Below are 25,148 nucleotides of genomic sequence, written 5' to 3'. Positions count from 1 at the left end.
TAAATACAGGAGGTGGCACACCAAGGAACACTGTTGTTGTCCTTCAAGTGAAGGTAGAAGGATGAATGGCCATGGGAGTGCTGCAAGGAGACAGCAACCACAAAAGGTGGCAATTTCCACAGGTACACTGGTGGAATGAAAGCCATCTCACACTGGAATGGAAGAGGAGAAAATGTGAGCTATGGGGTGCTCTTTCAAATCTCTAACAATTCAAACACATAGTTTGCAATACTTTTCAACTTTACAGAACATTTTACTAACTCAAGAATGTTTATTCCATGTGCCAGCTAAAAAGTTTCCTACATTTTAAGAGAAAATTAAATTTACCACCACTTTATTCAGAAAAATAAGCAGTTTATGATAAGTAGTAATCCTTTCTCAAATCACCTTCTTTCTGGGATATTCCAACTACACAGGCTGGGCCACCTGGGCTGTCAACTCCTTCTCCTTTGGCAATATTCCCTAAAAGATGAGGAGAAATCAAGTATGGGCTTCTCCATTCAAATAGGCCTCTCTAGGCAATAGGACCCCAAATGGAAACATACATCCATTTGGAAAGTTTGGCAAAATAGATCGATGAAAAGGCTAAGATGATGTCCACAAGATTTCAGAGCATGGAGGGATGACAATGTGATACCAAACTAGGCTGGAGGGTAAAAAAGTGACAAATTGTTGAGCAAGCACCCCCCCCCCAAAAAAAAAAAAACACCAAAAAAACCTTCCTCGGCAATATTACTACTTTTCTGAATAAAAATTTTTTAAATGGCTTTTAATATTTAAATTTTCAACATTAATGAGGTCCCAATTTAACTCTTTGAATTATTATTTATCAAGACATACGGAATTAACATTTTACCTATTATGTAAAACATTTAGAATAAGCTAACTTTGCAGTCTTATTTTTGGACAGAGAGTAAATAAAGATTCTCTTAAACTTCAGGCCTACCTCAAAAATTTTTAAAAAACTTTTCACAGAATAAGAAATGGAGAAAGCACAAGTTAAATAAATCCATAGAGATTCTAAAAGAATCATTTAATTCCACAATATCACAAAATGTCACTTCATAGATTTTGTTTCCAGGAATGAAGGCAAAAATGGATATGGCAGAAACTGCCATGTGGCAGACAGCTAATGTGACACACATATTGTCTAGAGGTGAGTTTGCTGCTAAGTATTCCTTCCTCTTTATTAGATCCTTTCACTTAAAACATATGAAATCATGACATTATGAAAGTCAAATATGAACTTATTCTACTAGTTCACACTTAAATGATCTATGGAAATTAGAGTTATAGCTCTAACACTGGACAAACTAATATCATTGTTTGTTTCTTGACTGAAATTGTTCTACCAAGAGTACTCATGTGAATTATTCTGACCCATGACTATAAAAAACCAAATTAAATACCACTGCTGTACTGAAATGTAGATAAGGAAATAAAAGAAGGGGAAAAAAAAAAACTCGAAAACTTTCTGGTTTTACTGGCCCAAGGGAAGCTGGAGATAATCCAAAGTCAGCTCCCATGACCCTAAAGGAAAGAGGAAGTAAGAAAAGGAACTGAAGCAAAACTTCTCTGGCCAAATCTGAGCTGACCCACACTGAGGTCACAAGCAAAATCTCTTTAATTAAAACAAAGGGTAGTAGATAACAAGGTAGGAAGGAAACTTAAGAAAAAGTTTAAATGACTGAAGACTGTGAACTACAAAACTAATAACCCTTCGTCAAGCAATGTCATTTTCACTTAAGTCTAAATAAACATAAATTATTTTTTTAAACTTGTCATATGTTAAAAAATCCCCTATGATTTGAAAAGTATAAAATATTCTCAAAGATTAGCCAAATTAAATGATGGCTCACTACACATTTCTCTTTCCTAGGATTAAATGTACAATGTTAGGAGACTAGAATAAATCATAATAAGTTTGTCTTGGGGCAGAGAAAACACTGCATCAAGGAAATTAAATTGTTTAGACACACACCCATTTACACAGAATCCTTTTTCTTCCTGCTCATGCTGCTATTTCTGTGTACAAATGCTAACCCTGACATTCCTTCTTCCTCAAGTGGTGAGTCTGGACAAAAAGCCCATTTCAGGGGCAGCCCAGGCTGAGAAGGGCCACTAGTAGTAGTAGTAGTAACAGGCATTGCCATATCTCTGGTAGCATGTTCCCAAGAAGACCCAGGTCAGAACTACCCCAGATGCACTCTGCCTTTTCCTCTGGAGCACAGAAAGGTCACTCAGCAACAAAAAAGGATCTGCAACGCTGAAGGACAACTATATTCATTTGGGGAAAAACAAAAAACACCTAATTGGAAAAAGCATTTTTGTTGAATTTTTTACTTTCTCAAACAAAGATGTAATTTTTTAGTTCTTCATAAGTAAAAGTCAGGGTAGTAATATCTATCATTTCACATTTATCTCCTTCCTTTAAATGTGAAAGCAACATATAATTTTGATACATTTCTTCTTTTCTAAATGGAAAATTTAAAAAGAACTCTTTCCAATGATAACTTTTGTCAATTTATTTTATGATATTTACCAGTACTTCCAAACTATTATACAATTTGAAGAAGGTTTAAAATCCAGGAAGAGCTATGTGTTATCCTGAGCAAGTATTTTATCATAATCATCAGAATAATAACAGTGTGTGATTTCTTTCAATCTCTCATGAAATTGTATGAAGTATTCTTTAAGAAATGACTCATTAGTCATTCTCCTTTTTGAGTCTTAAAAAATAGTACTTTGTTTCTTTTAGCTTTGCTTTTCTTATGATTTTTCCAAAATAGCCAATAAAGAGAATTTCATAGATGTTATTAAAACATTTAAGTGTAACACACTTTTGTTTCCCTCTAAAAAAATTAAGCTTTGACATTTTAAGGAAGAAATGAAAACCAGTGTTATGACGCAGATAGTTGTCAATGATAAATACATACTTGGTGCTTAATAAATGTCTGAATGAAAGAGATTAAATAGGAAGCTGAAAAAAATAAAAACACACATGACAAAATAGTGTAGCCACTTGCCATGAAAAAGTAAAAAGACACGAGATACAAATTTACTGTAGTTCTCTATTAAATTCAAAACGCTAAATAGAAAACTCTTTCTTCTACAGTACTAGTGCTCAAAACCAGGGCCTCATACATGCTGGATAAGCACTCTATCACTGAGCTACACTTACATTGGCCTCATAGGAGCTTCACATGCTTCAGCCTCCTGAGTATTGGGGATACAGGCTTATGACATTTTGCCCTGTGAATTTGGGGACTTGGCACCTCAACTAAGTGAGTTGGATGGACTGTCATCATCTAGATGGACAGACACACCATGGGTTAGTTGGGTAGTGGTATAAGCCAAAACCAAATTTCCCAGATAGCAACATCAAGATATTGTTGTGCAGTGGTAAAAAAGAGGCACTGATACTTTCATAGTATTCTGTGGCCTATACTTCATAATGTTTCAGCTGAACATAACTCAGCAGCAAAAAAGTTAAAAACATAATCCTAACACAAAAGCTATTATTTCTAACACTGATACAGATGGCTAAATTCATTCTTTATTTCATATAATAGTGATTTAAATTCAGTATGGCCCATTTATTATTTTGAAAACACATGAACATCTCTCCCCAACCCTATACAGAAAATTTATAGCACTGCTTCCTTCAGACTTGCAGACCAATCTTGATGTTATTTCATCAGCAAGTTGAGGAAGAAGAAAATTCAGAAAGAATTCTGGCTTTGGGTGATAGTAAAAATGACTGAAATTCACTGATTTTTGTTATTGTTGTTGTTGTTTTCAGTTCTTTCCCCACAATTGTTTTTCTTTAGTTTAGAGGCAATTTTTAGGAACAAAAATCTAATAATGGAAAATAATGTAGCTGAAGCCCACCAACTTCTTCGGTGTGACATTTTCTTTCCCAGAGGGTTTTTTTTTTTTTTAATTGAAGAACATCTGTAACTATTTTTAGCTTAAAAAACTTCGATATTAAACATATTGTGAAAATATTTGTCACACTGTTACTCAACAGGGAGAGTAGGGGCACAATAGCTGCTGTACTCCCATCTGTGAAATTGGTCACACCGTGAGCTCACACTCTCTGTGCCTGCCACCATCTAGCCACTAAATCTGGTGCCTGTGTAATGTGGCTCCACTGCCACTAACTTGCTAGGCATACCAGAGTTGTGCCCAGTCATTCTCCCATCTCATGCTATCTTTACCTCTACAATAAGGAGACTTGTTGTGAGAACTGAATGAATTAATAAAAGATGCAAAATGCTTTGAATATAACAATAAATAATGGCCATAGTCATCCCAGTAAATAGTAAAGCAGTATTAGAAAATAATTTCTCCTCAAAAGAGAAGAAAAAATAAATAAATAAAATAGTTCTTAAGAAGAAGAGAAATCTGGAAAATATTTTCCTCTCACCTCTGTAATAATCCATTCTCTACTTCACAGTCACATTTTAAAGTACAATTTTCTAAGGTTTTACTTGGAAATAAAACCCTGCCAAGGCCTCCAAGCCCTTTGATATCTAGTTTCTGCCACTCACATGTTCCTCCCCTGAGTGTCATCTAACATATCCATTGCATGGCCTTCCCTGGTACAGCACATATGTTTCTTACTGGTCTTTATAAACAGTCAGGCTCAATGTTTTCTCTTTCTTTACAAAGAATGTGAAGGAAATGGGCACCACAATAAAAGTTTATTCCAGTTTGAGGAACCTTAAGATGTATGTCTAGAAGGCATCAACAAGGAAAACATTACTGATTATTCAAAGGTATAAGTAGGAGTTATATCCTAGTAGTCAGCTATCCATGATGGAAGAAAAGAAAAATGGACAAGCACATTAACAAAGACATAAAAAAAAATTTTAAGCCTTGGGAGGCTGAAGCAGGAAGATCACAAGTTCAAAGCCAGCCTCAGCAAAAGCGAGGTGCTAAGTAACTCAGCAAGACCCTGTCTCTAAAATACAAAATAGGGCTCAGTGGTTGAGTGACCCTGACTACCCACTCCCTCATATTTTAAACCCAGAAAGACATGTTAGACTAAGTATGTGATATTGTTAATATGCAATTTTCTTCACTAAACTAAATATGCCATTCCATAATAACACCTGGCAACTACATTTCACCATTTAACCTAGAAAAATAAAAACCTGTATTCACTCAAAAACCCGTATATGAACATTTATAGTATATTTGTAATAGCCTAGACTTGGAAACAATCCAGATGTACTTCAGCCAAAGAACAGTTTAATGAAATGTGGTACATCCGTATCATGGATTTCTTAAAACTGGTTGTGATGGATGTGAATCTACAATTATTTCAAGAAGTTTTTAAAAGGCAGAAAAGTGCCTTGGAGGGATTCACTCCATTTCATCAACACGTAGGCAAAAGATACTTCTCAACTATGGAGTAATCAAGTCATACTCCCCAAATGAAAGAAACATGAAAAGGAAGGTTCCCAAGCTAGATAATCAGAGTCCATAGAATAATTTTATAAACCATGATTTCTCATCCCTGAAGATGATAAATAAGACTTCTTAGTTTGATATCTAGGACAAACAATATAATATGGTTCATACAATTACTACTAGATTTCTCAGTAAACCCAACAGAAGGAAAAACCAATCTGGGTTTATCATTAAGTTTATTCCAATTTGAAGATGGAATATGTCTATAATCCCAGCTACTCAGGAGGATGAGGCAGGAATATCACAAGTTTGAGTTCAGCCTGGACAACTTTAAGAGACTCTGTCTCAGGAAACAAACAAAACAAACAAACAAAAAAATAAAAAGGGATGGGGAATGTAGCTCAGTGGTAGAGAACCCCTGGGTTAAAACCCCAATATTGAAGGAGGGCGGGAACGAAGCCTGATATATTCACTTACTCAAATTTAACCTAAAATGAAGAATCTACTTCAATATATGAGATGGAATTTCAGACTATAGGGCCTGGAAACACAAAGGAATAAATCCAAGCTTCAAGGGGGGAAGAAGAGATCCAATTTTGGTTTCTGCTGAATATCAGCTCTGGTAATAAACTAAGGGGCCTTAGGAAAATCAAGGCCATAGTCACTAGTGTTCCCACCTCAGCCTCTTGATTTGTTGGGATCACAGGTGTTCCATTATACCCAGCTTGATTTTTCCTCAGTTTGGGTTTACTGAGAAATTCAGGAATCTGTAGCAATTTTATGAACTACATGTTTTTGTTTGTTCTAGATATTAAGTATAGCATATCAAACTAAATCTCCTAATTTATCACCTTCAGGGATAAGAAATGGTCATTTTTACCCCTGACTGATTCTGATTTTATATTAGGTCCCTACATATTTCATATGCTGTTTCAAATGTATTGTTATTATAAGCCTACACAAAAAAGAAGGCCTAACCATTACATTAATTTTTGGTAGGGAAACTGAGACATATAGATTAATAAATGTCTGAGTATTTTCTGTTGTTATAACAGAATTTCACAAACTTGATAACTTACAAACAAAAGTTTATTGGGCTTGTTGTCAGGATGCTGAAAAGTGTAATGGTATGGTATCAGTGTCTGGTAAAGGCATTTGGGTTGTGTCATAAAATAGCAGAAGGCATCCGCTAGTGAGAGAGATAGAGCACACAAAAGAGAAAGAAGGAGCAGCAGATTTGCTTTCCTAATAATCATCGTCATGATGACTAACCCACTCCTGCCATAATGACATGAATCCATTCAAGAGGGCAGAGCCCTCTTATTAGGTCCCCTTCCCAACGCCACTGTATTTGGAATTAAGTTTTAACACATGAATTTAGAGGACATGCTCAAACTACCAAAATAAATTTATAACTGAATTCTAGTTGTTTACTAAACCTTAGTTCTTCATATTAGGAGAACAGGGAGTAACTTGAATTAATAAGTTGTTTTCTAACTGAGTTGGTACACATAAATAGAAATGCAAAAACAAGATAATGTTTTATATTGAAAGAAGAAATTCTTCTGTCAAGTCACAAAATAATCAAAGCCCCAAAATACACAATGCTCATTCCAATATATATTTGTAATGTTATATAAAAAGCAAAGAAAAAAGATACAATTTATTAAAAGACACAAAGGAGAGGATCTAAAGGAACTGCAAAATAAGAAATCCATCTAAGAGAAGGAAATAAAAAATAAAATCCACATTCCAAAGATGCTTAGACTTCTACAAGAAAAATCTTTTAGGACAGTCACTCTCATATATCAAATTAATAGATGAATTTATGGCTCTTTTTATTTTGTTTTAATTTTATCTTTTATTTATGATATAATATCTTCTATCCCCAAATTTAAGAGGGAAAATAATAAATGAGCTATTTGGTTCTCACGAGATAAAACAAAGATGCTTTTGTTCTTCCTTTCCTCTGGGAAGTCTATTACACACATCTGACTTTTTTTTTCTTCTTCTATTCAGACTCCCAAAGATGCTCTTCAACTACATGCTTAAGAGTTTGGTCAATGCACTGTAATAAAAAGCCAGCATGACAATGCATATTAAAATCAATAATTGAGAAGACAACCTGTCATCTACTTATCAAAATCATAAGATTTTAGGACATCCGGTATAGAGCTATAATTTACAATTTCTGCAACCTTCAAACATCTTCTGTGCTCCTCCATTTAAGAATATTTTAAGAGTGTGACACAGAAGTACATTTGGAAAGACTCCTTTTTTCCCAGAAAAAAAATCATTTGTACTAATATTTCTGCTGATTCCTTAATCAGTTTTCTTCTTAACCCTATCTTTCTCCAGCCCAAACAGATCAAGATCTTTAGTGAATAGGACATGGAATTGACAGAGTTCAAATCAGTGCTTACTCATCATTCAACCTACAATATCCTCATCTGGAAAATAAGAAAAAGCAAATTTTGTCTTACAGGATTATTTTGCATACTAAATTACTTAATGTATGCAATAAGTCCTGTAGATGGCAATAAGTATCTGTAGATGGCAAACCTCTAAAAGTATACAACAATGAAGGTAATATTGAAAGACAAAAGGGGACAGAGAGAAGCTTTCTTCCCCCAACAATTTCTTAGAAATTTATGGTGCAGATTAAGTTTGCCAAAGTTTTGCTTTGATCTTAAATATATTTACAACATATCAAGTCTATAAAGTCAAAATAATTCAGAATAGAAATACTATACAAAATTAAATTTGAACTCTGTGGTTATTCCTCAATGGCAATATCAAGAAGAAATTGGTAGAGGAGTGAAACATTAATTTCCATTCAGCAAAGTGTGGCAGCATTGAAAGTGCCTGGTTCCAAGGACCAGGAGGCCAGTTCTTGTAAGACCTTTTCCTTCAAGGGGCTTAATAATCAAGCAAGTGTTTTACCTCTTATAGATCACCTAAAAGCCATTATAGGCAACATGATCTCTTAAGGGCACACTGCATTCCATTTTTTCATGAGGGGAAATGAATAAGGGCACTTCATCAACACTCTTGTAGTATTTAAATACAACCTTCGGTATCCCTGCCGAGTAAGTCTGCTTACTAGAAGACTTACAATCTTACAAACTCCAAGAGACTTGTGGACCAATTTGCTGTGCTACTCCTGTCCCATTATTCCCAGCCCTCCTCTCTAACCTATACCTCTCCTAGACCAACCCCTCAATACAAGTCTATTCTGTACAACTTAGATTTGAAAGTGGCCTCCTTGAAAAACTGGAAATCCATATGCAACAAAATGAAACTGAATCCCCTCCTCTCACCATGCACAAAAGTTAACTCAAAATGGATCAAGGAGCTTGATATCAAATCAGAGACTCTGTGTCTGATAGAAGAAAAAGTTGGCTCCGATCTACATATTGTGGGGTCGGGCTCCAAATTCCTTAATAGGACACCCATAGCACAAGAGTTAATAACAAGAATCAACAAATGGGACTTACTTAAACTAAAAAGTTTTTTTCTCAGCAAGAGAAACAATAAGAGAGATAAATAGGGAGCCTACACCATAGGAACAAATTTTTACTCCTCACACTTCAGATAGAGCCCTAATATCCAGAGTATACAAAGAACTCAAAAGATTAGACAATAAATTAACAAATAACCCAATCAACAAATGGGCCAAGGACCTGAATAGACACTTCTCAGAGGAGGACATACAATCAATCAACAAGTACATGAAAAAATGCTCACCATCTCTAGCAGTCAGAGAAATGCAAATCAAAACCACCCTAAGATACCATCTCACTCCAGTAAGATTGGCAGCCATTATGAAGTCAAACAACAATAAATTCTGGAGAGGATGTGGAGAAAAGGGTACTCTTGTACATTGCTGGTGGGACTGCAAATTGGTGCGGCCAATTTGGAAAGCAGTATGGAGATTCCTGGGAAAGCTGGGAATGGAACCACCATTTGACCCAGCTATTGCCCTTCTCGGACTATTCCCCGAAGACCTTAAAAGAGCGTACTACAGGGATACTGCCACATCGATGTTCATAGCAGCACAATTCACAATAGCTAGACTGTGGAACCAACCCAGATGCCCTTCAATAGATGAATGGATAAAAAAAATGTGGCATTTATGGAGTATTACTGTGCACTAAAAAATGACAAAATCATGGAATTTGCAGGGAAATGGATGGCACTAGAGCAGATTATGCTAAGTGAAGCTAGCCAATCCCTAAAAAACAAATGCCAAATGTCTTCTTTGATATAATGAGAGCAACTAAGAACAGAGCAGGGAGGAAGAGCAGGAGGAAAAGATTAACATTAAACAGAGACATGAGGTGGGAGGGAAAGGGAGAGAAAAGGGAAATTACATGGAAATGGAAGGAGACCCTCATTGTTATACAAAATTACATATAAGAGGTTGTGAGGGGAATGGAAAAATAAACAAGGAGAGAAATGAATTACAGTAGATGGGGTAGAGAGAGAAGATGGGAGGGGAGGGGAGGGGAGGGGGGATAGTAGAGGATAGGAAAGGTAGCAGAATACAACAGTCACTAATATGGCATTATGTAAAAATGTGGATGTGTAACCGATGTGATTCTGCAATCTGTATTTGGGGTAAAAATGGGAGTTCATAACCCACTTGAATCTAATGTATGAAATATGATATGTCAAGAGCTTTGTAATGTTGTGAACAACCAATAAAAAAAATAATTAAAAGACATGACAGTAAGAGAAACCAAAATAATGACACATTCATGAACATAGGATACCATTTAAAAATTTGAGATGATATATATATTTGGTTAAAACATCAAAGAGTTAATTTCTGTTTATTTAATTTTAACTGGAATCTACTATTTGTACTTGAATATGAGACCCATTATTATAACTCAACATGTGTATATAGTGTGTAATTATCAGACCAGGGTAATTTTCATCTCATCAAAATTATCATTTTTTGTTTGAAACCTGCAAAAAAAAAAAAAAAGAAAGAAAAGAAAGTGGCCTCCTTGAAACACAATAATGCAAATATTCATAGCCAGTAACAAAGATATACAAATTCATCATTCTTTTTTGTAATTACTTCTTAAAGATATGGAAGCAAAAGCAGAGCAGAAACATGATGGAGCAAATTTAAGAATTTAAGTGTAAGGCAATTTTTCTGGTTCAAGGAGAATAAAAGAAATTTATAATGCAAAGGAGCCCAAACTAAATTCAAAATGGTAAGTGATACAAAGAATAAATAAATTTTTTAGAGTTACAGGTGGGTAGAGAGTGGGGAAAAGTGATCATTCCGGTTCAAGGAATTTAAAAGGTTAAGTTAGCACACACCAATAGAGAATATGAAGGATCATTAAAGATTATTAATTGAGATACTACAGAATCACAAATAATTCCTGCTGATTCTTATTAAGTCTGAAAAGACAACAATCACGAGTCAAACATCTGGCTTGACTGTTACTGTATTCCACCTGTCCACAGTGATTAGCAGTAGTTCAAGGAAGGACTACTACTTTGCCAGACCAATGAAAATAATTTCAGGCATTTCTGGTAAAATATTGGAAAAGCAAGCATTATTTTTTTGAACTTAAAACTGGAGTTACCACATAGAGAAATATTGCTAACCTTTTCAAAATGAATCATCACTGAAGCATGAACACTTTACCTATGGCTTTCTTTTTTTAAAAAAATTTTTTTAGTTGTAATTGGACACAGTACCTTTATTCCATTTATCCACTTTTATGTGGTGCTGAGGATCGAACCCAGGGCCCCGCACATGCTAGACAAGTGCTTTACCACTGAGCCACAATCCCAACCCCTTCCTATGGCTTTAAATTACAAGTACATTTAATTATTTTTTTTGTATATTAGGTCTTTATATTATTAAAAATTCCTGAATAATATGACTAGAAAATCTTTATATATGCCTGGGTTTCTGATTGATCAAATAAGTTGTAAAGATGATAATTTACTGTCACAATTCTTCAAACAACAACAACAAAAAATAGGATAAGAAAAAAAAAGCCACAGTATAAAACAGACTGACACATGAATTCTATAAAAGGAGAAGTCTTACTGGGGCATAGGTATCAGGTCATTTTAATACATGCATACATATTTCATAGTATAGTACTATAATTCAAAAATGTAAAAGAGAGATGAAAATTGCTAAAAGAAGCTGGGAGATGATTTTAAAAGGAATAAATGAGGTAAGAATTAAAAGTCTTCTGCACAGATGTTTAATACTTGATAACAAAATGATTGAGTGTTCTCTCTGGTAGAATATATTTCCGGGAACAAAGAGGTGAGATAAGATTCAACTCTAAGAAGAATATTTCTCAAACCCTATCATGGGCACCTGAGAACCTGTTAAAAAGCATATTCCAAGGATTCCTCTGGAGAGACAATAGTACCTTTGGAAAAGATGACCATGCCTACTCATTCCTTCCCCAAGTCTTGTTTTTTAAAATTATCTTTAAAAGTTTTTTTATTATTTATTTTTATTTGTTCTAATTAGATATATGATAGCAGAATGTGTTTCGATTCATTGTACACAAACGGAGCATAACTTTTCATTTCTCTGGTTATATATGATGTAGAGATGTACTATATGTGCAGTCATACATGTTCCTAGGATGATAATGTTCATCTCATTTCAACATCTTTCTTGTTTCCATACTCCTTTCTCTTACCCTCCCTCCCCTTTGCCCAAAGTTCTTCCACACCCCCACACCCCATGCAGTAGTCAGCATCCACTACTTATTAGAGAGAACATTTAGCCTTTGATTTTTGGGGGATTGGATTATTTTGTTTAACATGATATTCTCCAATTTCATCCATCCATTTATCTGCAAATGCCATAATTTTATTTTCTTTTAACATTGAGTAATATTCTGTTGTGTATATATACCATGGTTTCTTTATCCGTTCATCTGTTGAAGGGCATCTAGGTTGTTTCCACAGTTTAGCTATTATGAGTTGAACTGCTATGAACATTGGTTCAGCTATGTCACTGTAGTAAGCTGATTTTAAGTCCTTTGGGTATAGACTGAGGAGTGGGATAGCTGGATCAACTGGCGGTTCCAATGCAAGTTTTCTAAGGAATCTCCATAAAGTTTACCAGAGTGGTTGCACCAATCTGCAGTCCCACCAGCAATGTTATATACAGAGTATACATTTTTATCCACATCTTCGCTAACACTTATTATTACTTATATTCTTGATAATTGCATTCTGACTGGAGTGAGATGAAATCTTAGTGTGGTTTTGATTTGCATTTCTCTAACTATTAGAGAAGTTGAACATTTTTCATATATTTGTTGATCGATTGTATATCTTCTTCTGAGAAGTGTCTGTTTAGTTCCTTATCCCATTTATTGCTGAGTAATTTCTTTTTTGGTGTTAAGTTTTTGAGTTCTTTATATATCCTGGAGATTAGTGCTCTCTGAGGTGCATGTAGAAAAGATGTTCTCCCACTCTGTGGGCACTCTCTTCATGTTACTGATTGTTTTCTTTGCTGAGAAGAAGCTTTTTAGTTTGAATCCATCCCATTTATTTATTCTCAATTTTATTTCTTGCACTTTAGGTGTCTGGTTAAGGAAGTAAGGAACTAATCCAACATGATGAAGATTTAGGCCTACTTTTTCTTCTTTAGGTTCAGGGTCTCTGGTCTAATTCCTAGGTCCTTGATCCACTCTGAGTTGATCTTTGTGCATGGTGAGAGATAGGGGTTTAATTTCATTTTGCTGCATATGGACTTCCAGTTTTCCATATACCATTTGTTGAAGAGGTTATCTTTTCTCCAATGCATGTTTTCAGTGCCTTTGTCTAGTAAGAGACACCTGCATTTAAGTGGGTTTCTCTCTGTGTCTTCTGTTCAGCGGTTTCCACCTTATATCAGATAAAGTGGACTTCAAACCAAAGTTACTCAGGAGGGATAAAGAAGGACATTTCATATTGCTTAAGTGAATCATACATAAACAAGACAAAACAATTGTAAATATTTATGCCCCAAACAATAGAGCATGTATTTACATCAAACAAACCCTTCTCAATTTCAAGAATCAAATGGACCACAACACAATAATACTGGTGACTTTAACACACCTCTCTCATCAGTGGAAAGATCTTCCAAACAAAAACTAAACAAAGCAATCATAGAAGTCAATAATACAATCAGTGACTTAGACTTAACAGACATATATATATATATATATAAAATATTTCATCCATCAACGAGAGAATATACTTTTTTTCCTGAGCAGCACATGAATCCTTCTCTAAAATGGATCCTATGTTATATCATAAAGTAACTCTTAGCAAATATATATAAAAAAAATAGAGATAGTACCCTGCATTCTATCAGACCATGATGGAATGAAATTAAAAATCAATGATAAAATAAAAAACAGAAACTACTCTAACACCTGGAGACTAAATAATATACTATTGAATGATGCATGGATAGCAGAATACATCTGGGAGGAGATAAAAAAAAAATTCTTAGAGGTAAATGAGAATTCCGATACAACATACCAAAATTTCTGGGACACTATTAAGGGAGTGCTAAGAAATTTCATTGCATTGAGCATTAGAAGAATAAGAAGTCAACAAATAAATGACCTCATATTATATCTCAAAGCCCCAGAAAAAGAAGACAAAATCAATACCAAAAGTAGAAGAAGACAGGAAATAATTAAAATCAAGACTAAAATCAATGAAATAGAAACAACTGAAAAAATTGACAAAACAAAAAGCTGGTTCTTTGAAAAAATGAAAATTCATAAACCCTTAGCCATCCTAAGGAAAAGAAGGAGAGAGAAAATTCAAATTACTAAAATTCATGATGAAAAAGGAAATGTCACGACAGGTACCATTGAAATACAGAGGATAATTAGAAACTACTTTGAAAATTTTATACCCCAATAAAATTGAAAATATCAAAGATACCAACAAATTTCTAGAGAAATATGAGTTGCCCAAACTTAATTGGGAGGACATACACAATTTAAACAAATTTATTTTGAGCAGTGAAATAGAAGACACCACCAAAAGCCTACCAACAGGACTGGGATTATGGCTTAGAGGTAGAGTGCTTGCCTAGCATGCATGAGGCACTTGGCTTGATCCTCACCATCACATGAAAATAAAATAAAAAGATATTGTGTCCACCTATAACAAAAACAAAACAAATTATATATCTCATACCCAGGACCAGATGGATTCTCAGCTGAGTTCTATAAGACCTACAAAAAGAATTTTAATACCAGTATTCCTCAAATTGTTCCAGGAAACAGAAAAGGAAGAAACACTTCCAAATTCATTCTATGAGGCTAGTGTCATCCTGATACCTAAGCCAGACAAAGACACATCAAGGAAAGAAAACTTCAGACCAATATCCCTGATGATCATAGATGTAAAAATTATCAATAAAATTCTGGCACACTGCGTACAAAAATACATTTAAAAAATAGCACACCATGATCAAGTGGAGCTCATCCCAAGGATGCAAGGTTGGTTCAACATACAGAAATCAATAAATATAATTTATCACATCAATAGACTTAAAGCTAAAAATCATATGATCATCTCAATAGATTCAGAAAAAGCATTTGATAAGATACAATACCCTTTCATGTTCAGAACACTTGAAAAACTAGAGATAACAGGAACATATCTCAACATTGTAAAAGCTATCTATGCTAAGCCACAGGCCAACATTATTCTAAATGGAGAAAAATTGGAGACATTCCCTTTAAGAATTGGAACAAGACAGGGATGCCCTCTCTCAGCACTCCTATTCAACACAGTCCTTGAAACTCTAGCCAGAGCAATTAGACAGACGAAAGAAATTAAAGGGATATGAACAGGAAAAGAACTCAAACTATTGCTATTTGCCGACATGATTCTATACTTAGAGGATCCAAAAAACTCCACCAGACAGTTTCTAGAATTAATGAATGAATTCAGCAAAGTAGCAGGATATAAATCAGTACCCATAAATATCAAACACATTTCTATATATCAATGATGAACCCTCAAAAGAGAAATTAAGATAACTACTTCATTCACAAAAGCCTCAAAACAACAAACTTGGGAATCAATCAAACAAAAGAGGTGAAAGACCTATATAATGAAAACTACAGAACACTAAAGAAAAACATTGAAGAAGATCTTCCATGTTCTTGGATAGGAAGAATTAATATTGTCAAAATGGCCATACTACCCAAAGCGTTATACATGTTTAATGCAATTCCAATTAAAATTAAAATCCGGACAGCACTCCTTATAGAAAGAAAAAGCAATCATGAAATTAATTTGGAAAAATAAGAGACCCAGGATAGCCAAAACAATCCTCAGCAAGAAGAGTGAACCAGGAGGCATCATAATATCAGACCTTTAACTATACTACAAGAGCTATAGTAACAAAAATGACATGGTATTGGCACCAAAATAGACATGTAGTGTAGACCTTCCCAAACTCTTGATGGGAATATCACACAGGAAAAGAGCATTGTTTCAGAGGAGGGGGGAGCTTTTTCCAGATGTGTGGGATAGTCTCATCATTCAACACTCCATTATGAAAAAAGAGATATTTTTTGTTTTCTCTCTCCCTCTCCCTGCCTTCCTTTCTAGAAATATTAGAGATTAAACCTAGAGTGCTTCTACTACTGAACTATATCCCCAGCTCTTTTAAAATTTTTTATTTTGAGAAAATGCCTTGCTAAGTTGTCCAGGTTGGCCTGGAACATTTTGCAATGGTCTTGCCAGTCTCCAGAGTAGCTGAAATATATAGATATACACCATTGTGCCCAGTTGAAACAGGAATTTTTGAGTCACTTGTCTATAGAGCTGACTTTCAGATTGCATGTTGCACTCACTAGAAGGGCCTCAAATTCAATTTTTTTTTTTTTTTTTTTGTATTGGAGATTGAATCGTGGACACTCTACCACTGAACTACATTCTCAGCACTTTTTATTTTTTATTTCAACGGGAGCTAAATTATGCAGGCTGGCCTTGAACTTCCACTCCTTCTGCCTCAGCCTATCAAGTTGCTAGGATTACAAGTGTATGCTACTGCAAATGGCTCTCTAGGCCATTCAAGAAACAAGGAGTTTTCCCTTTGGCCACATACATGTGAATCTACAGGATGTATAGGAAAGCTAACAGTGTAGACATCAAGGAAATGAGCATTATTGAAAAAGAAATGCCTCACAAATGTTATCAGCACAAAACTGGAAGAGCCTGAATGTTACTCAGCATGCATCTGCACTGTTGTAAGTTAACAAGGGCAAGATTCTTGCCAAGAGAATTAATGTGCTCATTAAGCATATTAAGCACTCTTAAGAGCCAAAATATCTTCTGAAACTTGTGAAGAAAAATAATACAAAAAGAAGGAAACCTGCTCTACCTAGAGAACATACTTTGTGAAAACCAATGGAAAGGAGTCTGAGCTGCTGAAACTTATTCCCTACAAATTCATGGCAAAACAGTATAAATAAGACCTCTAAACTATTAAAAAAAAAATTTCCCTTAACTGCATAGAAATGTGATGTCTTCCCATCCAAAGAAACATTTAAAGCAAAAGTTGAGTCCTAAAAAATAGGAGATGGAATATATCAGATTGTATCACACATAAGTTAGTGTTGCTCATGATATGTTTCAGTTGTGTGTGAATGTCATGTGTATGTTGGGGATGATGTAAGATCTATGTCTTATTCCCTTTGGTGGTTACAAAAGTCTAAAAGTCATTGGCTTAGATTTAGCAAGAAAAGGTCTACTGTAGAACCGTCCAAATCATCATAGGGCAAGTCTTAAATGACCTATGAGCAGTTCTGTGTACAGGAATTCTCTCTTGGAAAACTTTCTGAGACTTAACATGACACAAGGAAAAAAACAATCACAGCATTCAGAGTACAAGTCTTTCACATCCATTAAATTTATTTGTATTTTATTATTTTTGATGATATTATAAATGAGATTGTTTTCTTAATTTCCTTTTTGGATAATTTGATGTTAGTGTCTAGAAATGCAATTGAGTTTTATAGGCTGATTTTAAAAACTGCGATTTTGCTCAATTTGTTTATTCTTATTTTGGTGTTGTCTTTAGAGTGTTTTCTGTTGTTGTTGTTTTGTTTTAGATATTTAGATTATACAATCTGCAAAGAGATAATCTTACTAATTCCTTTCCAATATAGGTGCGTTTTACTTTTTTTTCTTGATTACGTGCTCTGGCTACAGAAGCAGAAAGTAAAATTGTAGTGGAGGAAGTAGAAATGGAGAAATATTGGTCAAAATATGCCAAGTTTTAGTTATACAAGGTAAGCCTTAGAGGTCTATTGTACAGCTTACTGCCTATAGTTACTCATAATGTATTGTATTCTTAAATTTTTTGCTGAGAGGGTGGATCCTATGTTAAATATTCTTATCATAAGAATTATGATGCAATGGTAAGACAACACAATGAAATTTCTGCAGATAATGGATAGATTTATAGCATAAAATGTGCTGACAGTTTCATGGGTGTGTGCTTGCCTTCAAATTCCAAGTTGTAAACATTATGCAAAACTTATAGCATGGCAATTTTTTTTTTAAACAATGTTAGAAGAAAATGAATTCTTTTCTACACCAACTCAGTTGCAATGCAAGCCTTACCTGAAACTGTCTTTTGGTAAGAAACACAATCATGTCTCCACAAAGAAATGGCAGATCTTTCTCGGTTCTGCAATCCGGTTAGTCTTTCTGCTAGCCCGCCTCTGTTTTAATAAATTATAATGCATTAAGTTTAGTTTTTAAAAAAGGCTCAGAGTAATTAGAACATTTATATTTTATCCACACCTACTAAGGACAGACAAAATATGCAAAAATTTTAACAATTTTTTTTTTGAGAGAGAGAGAGAGAGAATTTTTTAATATTTATTTTTTAGTTTTCGGTGGACACAACATTTTTATTTTATTTTTTTATGTGGTGCTGAAGATCGAACCCAGCACCCCATGCATGCCAGGCGAGCGCGCTACCGCTTGAGCCATATTCCCAGCCCCAACAAATTTTTTATATTATATTTTCTTCCTTGAGGATCTACCTTCCTTGGTCAGTTTTTATTTTTATGGAAGTTCCTTCTCTTGATTCTTAGAAATAAGAGCTAATATGTGATGTTCCTAGGATCATCACATTCTTAGATATATGACAGTTAAATATCAGGTTAACTCCCTTTCTATTCTTTTTTAGTTCATGTACTCATTCCATAAATAAATACTGCTTACTTGTAACCTGCTATATGATAGGTACCAGGGATACAAAAATAGCTACATATTATACCATGTGGTGGGGTATAATTCAATCAGTAAATGAGGACAAACAGATAAATGTAAAGTGAGTTCAGAGTTACAGTCAAAAATAACCTTGCTAAACTGTTGATAGGTAGAACACCAATTAAAATTATCTAGGTATGGGCTTAATACATTATATATATATATATATATATATATATATATATTCATTCTATTATTTGAAATCCAGAGACAACTGAATATCAATCACAGACACACAGCAGAAACACCAACAATACAGAAAAAGGAAAACATTCATGAATGGTAGGAAGACAATATGAAACAATCAACATACAGAGACTTCACAAGAGCCCTTAGTTATCAATGGAAATTAAGATACATATGTTTACAAACATATAAAATCATAAATATCACAGAGGTTAGCTGCTACTAACACATTTATAACATCAATCAACTAGAAATCAAGATCAACTGTTAATCACCATAGCGGCCACATAATTTATCAATGTACTGTCTCACAGATTATGTAGCTTTTCATTAATCAGTCCACTATACTATCTCATTTTTATTCAAATAATGTCCTATTTAGGTAGAAAAAATGGATATTAATATATACCTCACATGATAAAATCAGAACACAGAGAAGTTAAAGAATGCATCCTTTATTATATAACTAGTTTATATGAGGAACCAGCAATTAAATCCTAAAAGAAGTTAGCACCTGGTGCTTATTAAACATTTAAGAAATGACCATGATTGGTGATACTGCTTTTGTTGTGTCTTTAACATGCACTCTATGCTCTTTCTATTATTCAAAGATCTTATCTTAATACATACCATATATATATATATATATATATATATATATATATATATATATATATATATATATATATATATATAATCTCTACCACCTACTCTTTTCCTATAGGCACCAGTTATTTCTGTGTTTGTGTCTATGTGTAATATATATATATATATATATATATATATATATATATATATATATATAAAAAACATAAAATTAAAAAAAAACCCAAATCCTTCAAACTCAGAGATATGCTGAAGAACTTCTATTTTCTATACTTTATATTTCACTTATTATACAGATTCTTCTTCACATCATTCTGTTTATATGAAGAAACTCATTTCATTAGGCAGCTGAATATACACCTAGGCACTCTTACTCCAGAATCCATGCTCTCAGTCTTGATAATATACGTACCATCTCTTAAGAAATACTATTTAAAAGTAAATTCATAATAATATATTACTCAGCTTTTCATCAATGTGACCAAATACTCAACATGAACAACTTAGAGGAGGAAAAGTTTATTTTGGGTTCATGATTTCAGAGGTTCTGTCCATGTTTGGCCAAATCCATTGCTTTGGGCCTGAGATGAGGCAAAACACCATGGTAAAAAGGCAGCAGTGGAGAAAAACTGCTCACCTTATGGTGGCCAGGAAGGAGAGAGAGGGAGGAGCCAAGAGGATAAAATATAATCTCCAAGAGCATTCTTCCAGTGACCTAAATTCCTCCAACCATGCCCCATATGCCTATAGTTACCTCCTCATTAGTACTTTCATATTAGAATGGACTGATTAGATCACAACTCTCACAAAATATCTAATCATTTCAGCTCCTGCATTAACACAGGAGCTTTTGGGAATACCTCATATCCAGACTGGAACATTCCACTCCTAGCCCCCAGAAAGTCCATGTCCATCTCACAAAGTAAAATGTACTTAGGTTATCTCTGAGAGTCTCCATAGTCTTAAGAGTTTGGCATTACTCAAAAGTACAAGGTCAAAGTCCCTTTATTTCTATTTCTGGCATTTGGGGCACATGGTGGTAAGATATGATTTCCAGAGGGCTTGGGCAGCCCTGTCCCTTTGGCCTTGTTGGTTGCAGCACTGATGGCTTCTCTCCATAGTCAACAGCTTTGTCCAGCAGACAGTCCACATTACTTGCATCTCTTAATTATTGGAGTCTCCATTCCAACTTTGTCTTCACCTTCACAGCTTCACACATTGTCCTGTCAGGGTCAACTTGCAGGAACTCCAACCCTGTTACAACACTTTGCCTGGCCTCCCAGAGCTTCCTCTGAAATCTTGGTGAAAGCCTCCATGACCCCTTAACTCCAGTATCCTACATTCCTGAAGAATCAGTACAGTGTGGATGACTCCAAGATATGCTACCAGCTGCAGCAGTAGGTGGGTCCCCTGGCACCTTGGCTGCAGTGGCCTTAATGCCTGGGTGGCTGAGCATGGTAAAACAACATTCCTAGCTCCTGTGTATAAAAAGATTTCCAACTAGCCTCTTCTCAAAGAAATTTTTACTTTTATACCCTTGAACCTATGATGGATGTGGCCTTGCCAATTTCTGAAATTCTCAAGCCATCTTTACTACTGCCTCTATGCAAAGTATTTAACTTCTCTTTAGTGGCCATAAGCTCTTCATCAACCACACATTCTTTGGTCCCAATTTAACATTCACTTTCTGGCCAAACAGCAAGTTTTTAAAATCCTTCTGTTATGCTTTCTGCTCCCAAGTAGATAGCAATATACATGCCACCACCTGAATGCTCTGTTAACTTAAAATTTCCTTTGTCCAATTTAGTCTATCACCTTTAATTCAGCCTCTCACAGTCTTAGGACATGAGTAAAATGTAGACAGATTGTCTGAAAGAATGTATCATAAATGGACTTTGGTCCAATTTCCTATAGAATTCCCATTTCCCCCTCTGAAACATGAGTACAGTCTTTACTGTCCATATTCCTACTGGCATTCTGGTCTTCTGAACTCACTCTAGAATCCTCATTAAGCTCCCCTTATAACATTCTAAGTCCTTTCCAGTCTGCACTCCAAAAATTTCCAAATTCTTTCTGCAAACTAGTTCCAAAAGTTTCTATAACCACAAGGTCAGGTGAGTCACAGCAATGGACCAATTTCTGTGTTAGTCAGCTTTCTATTGCTGTGATCAAAATACCTGTCAAGAACAATTTAGAGGAGGAAAAGTTTATTTTGGCTCATGGTTTCAGAGATTTAGTCCATGGTGGACCAACTCCATTGGTCTGGACCCAAGTTGAGGCAGAATATCATGGTGGAAGGGTGGTGGTGGAGGAAAACTGTTTACCTCATGGCCAGTGAGAAACAGAGAGGGAGGAACCAAGGAAACAAGATACAATCCCCAATTCTTCAGTGACCTAACTCCTCCAGCTATGCTGAAGCACCTGTGTGTAGTTACTACTCAGTTCTTATTAGGATGAACTCAGGAGGCTAGGACTCCCATAATCTAATCATTTCACCTCCTTCATTAACACAGAAGCTTTTGGGGGACACGTCATATCCAAACCATAACACAAGAAGAAAGCAAAACACTGTGTTCTTTACACAACTACCTAGATAATTTTTTTTCCAAATATTGGTTCTCAATGCTATGACTTTAGAGAAATTAAAAAAAAAAACAGAAAAATAGTAGCATCCAATAAAGGTAAAGTGTAGAGTCCCATTAGAATAGGAATTATAGGGTGAAAATTAAAAGCAAGAATAAACTTGTATACAGAAGCTACATACAAGAGGGAAAAATCTGAGTTCTCGGATAAAATTTGTGTCTCCAGTTGAGTTTAGGCACAGGTAGAGGTGGGAGGTGACTGTGCCGAAGCCTCACAAGTCACTTGCTCTCTGCTCTGAATTGCCAATAGAATTCCTGCATGAATTTTTGGTCTGACAGAGCTGGACTTAATAATGGAAAAAGCATGCCTCTAATGAACAATCCTATTTCAAGTAAGAAAGACCTGTACCCACACTAACAAGAAAAAAAAAAAAAAAGTCAAAATGAAAATTCACAAAGGCCCTGCTATCTAAATCCAAATTAACTTTTCAAAGTAGTTAGCCAGGCTATTCAAAGATAAAATCCCAAACTCTAACTAAATAAAAATACAACTAATCTATCAGCAAGTTAACCTTAATTATTTTTTCTGTAAAATTGATTGGTAACCTATCTGAGAAGATTGTTGACATCAATTCAACAGTCCAAATTTCTATAAAATCAATATGAAGAAATTAAGAATAAAGAGTAAAATTTTTCAACTTATATCCAGTCAAAACATCCATTAAAATATTTTAATAAAGTATACAACTAGGCAAAGAAAAAATAATGAAAATAATATTTTTAATTTTTGCTTTCTGTCAGATATAATAAACACTGTGAAAAACAACTCAAAATAAAAGCTATGGTTTTAAAGTCCCCTCAAAAAAACAAAACAAACAAAGAAAACAACCTGATCATAAAGCTGGGGAGATACAGCTTTATTAACAACATATTTAAATATCTAGACAATTATGCATGGATTCTTATTAGTTATGCCTCAAATAGTATCATGTATCAAAAACCAAAAAGAGAGAGGTGAGGCTGGGGGGTTATGGGAGGAGCATGCTCCCAAAAAGAGACTGAGTATCATTTCCCATGGAGAAACACTCCAGCCTTGGAATGCCAACAACCACCTCCCTTGAACCTCCCTAGCTACCTCTTAACAGGTTTAAAAAAATTATTTTAATCTCAGCTCTGTTCATGCCAAGGTAAGTAAAGTCTATTTCTTACACTTCTTTTGTCTTTAGTGGTAGTAATTTCTCAGACCTCTGTTCTTCTGTGACAAAAGTTGGTTGTTTTTACTGGAAATATTTTCAAGATGACATCTGTATTCAAAACATTTTGATTAAAAAAAAACTACACTTCAACAAATCATATATTTCATGCAGAAGTTTTAAAATCATTATTAGGTGAGAGGAAAGTTTTTATTAACTTCAGAAATTAATTATACAGGGTCCTCATTACAAAACAATCCATGTTACCTTTTTCCGTGTTTCAGAAGGAGTCAGCCAACTGCCATTCCTCCACCAAGAGTAGACAGTGATCACTGCCCTTTCTAATTAGAATTTCTAATTCTGAGACTCTGTGTCTAATAGAAGAAAAAAGTAGGCCCTAATCTTCATCATGTAGGATTAGGCCCTAACTTCCTTAATAAGAGTCCTATAGCGCAAGAATTAAAACCAAGAATCAATAAATGGGATGGACTCAAACTAAAAAGTTTCTTCTCAGCAAAAGAAACATCTGTGAGGCGAACAAAGAGCCTATATCCTGGGAGCAAATTTTTGCACCTCACACATCAGATAGAGCACTAATCTCTAGGGTATACAAAGAACTTAAAAAAATTAAGCACCAAAAAAACAAATAACCCAATCAACAAATGGAGGACCTGAACAGACACTTCTCAGAAGCGGATATAAAATCAATCAACAAATATATGAAAAAAAATGTTCATTATCTTTAGTAATTAGAAAAATGCAAATCAAAACTACTCTAAGGTATCATCTCGCTCCAGTCAGAATGGCAGCTACTATGAAGACAAACAACAATAAGTGTTGGCGAGGATGTGGGGGAAAAGGTACGCTCCTACATTGCTGGTGGGACTGCAAATTGGTGCAGCCAATATGGAAAGCAGTATGGAGATTCCTTGGAAATCTGGGAATGGAAACACCATTTGACCCAGCTATCCCTTTCCTCAGTCTATAGCCAAAAGACTTAAAAACAGCATACTATAGGAACACAGCACAATGTTTATAGCAACACAATTCACAATAGCTAAACTGTGGAACTAATCTAGATGCCCTTCAGTGGATAAATGGATAAAAAAAAATGTGGCCCATATACACAAGGGAATATTACTCAGCAATAAAAGAGAATAAAATCATGGCATTTGCAGGTAAATGGATGACCTTGGAGAAGATAATGCTAAGTGAAGTTAGCCAATCCCCAATAAACAAATGCTAAATGTTTTCTCTGAGATAAGGAGGCTGACTCATAGTGGGGTAGGGAGGGAGAGTGTGGGAGGAATAGATGAATTCTAGATAGGGCAGAGGGGTGGGAGGGAAAAGGAAGGGGCAGGGGATTAGCAAGGATGGTGGAATGTGATGGACATCCTTATCCAAAGTATATGTATGAAGACATGACTTGGTGTCAACATACTTTATCTACAACCAGAGATATGAAAAATTGTGGTATATATGGTAACAAGAATTATAATGCATTCTGCTGTCATTTAATTTTTTTAAAAAAATCAATAATAATAATAAAAAAGAACAGTAAGTCTCATTAGAACAGTGTATCTTCCATGCCTGGGGATGACAGTCCTAATCACATCAAAGTACCTCGATTTTTAAATATGTAAATAGCAACTTTAAAAGGGAAAATGCAAAATACACTTCTTAAATTTTTCTTAGAAATCACTAGAAGAAAGTAATCATTTGCATATTGCTGAAGCTACTTTAATCATCTCTATTCGCCTTTTTGTTTCCCTCAGTACACCCCAGTACTGAGTACAAACAGTGCTCTTTTGTCCTCACTTTTCTCATCAATGGGACTGACTGGAAA

At 34.8% G+C, this 25,148-nt stretch overlaps 1 protein-coding gene across 2 annotated transcripts in view; it reads right to left on the bottom strand.

Annotated features, from left to right (window-relative positions):
* Positions 1 to 25,148, bottom strand: part of SPIDR (scaffold protein involved in DNA repair) — a 423,741-nt gene that overhangs the window by 247,834 nt on the left and 150,759 nt on the right. For both annotated transcript variants that reach the window (XM_081265658.1, XM_081265659.1), the window contains one exon: positions 18,079 to 18,179. In XM_081265658.1, coding sequence (XP_081121784.1) covers positions 18,079 to 18,179 — 101 coding nt within the window. The remainder of the gene's footprint in view (positions 1 to 18,078; positions 18,180 to 25,148) is intronic.

This window comes from Spermophilus citellus, assembly GCF_964194105.1.
Source record: "Spermophilus citellus genome assembly, chromosome: 14".
In the NCBI taxonomy this organism is placed as follows: domain Eukaryota; kingdom Metazoa; phylum Chordata; class Mammalia; order Rodentia; family Sciuridae; genus Spermophilus; species Spermophilus citellus.
The sequence above is the reverse complement of the archived record's forward strand: the minus strand, read 5'-3'. Positions and strand labels throughout refer to the sequence as shown.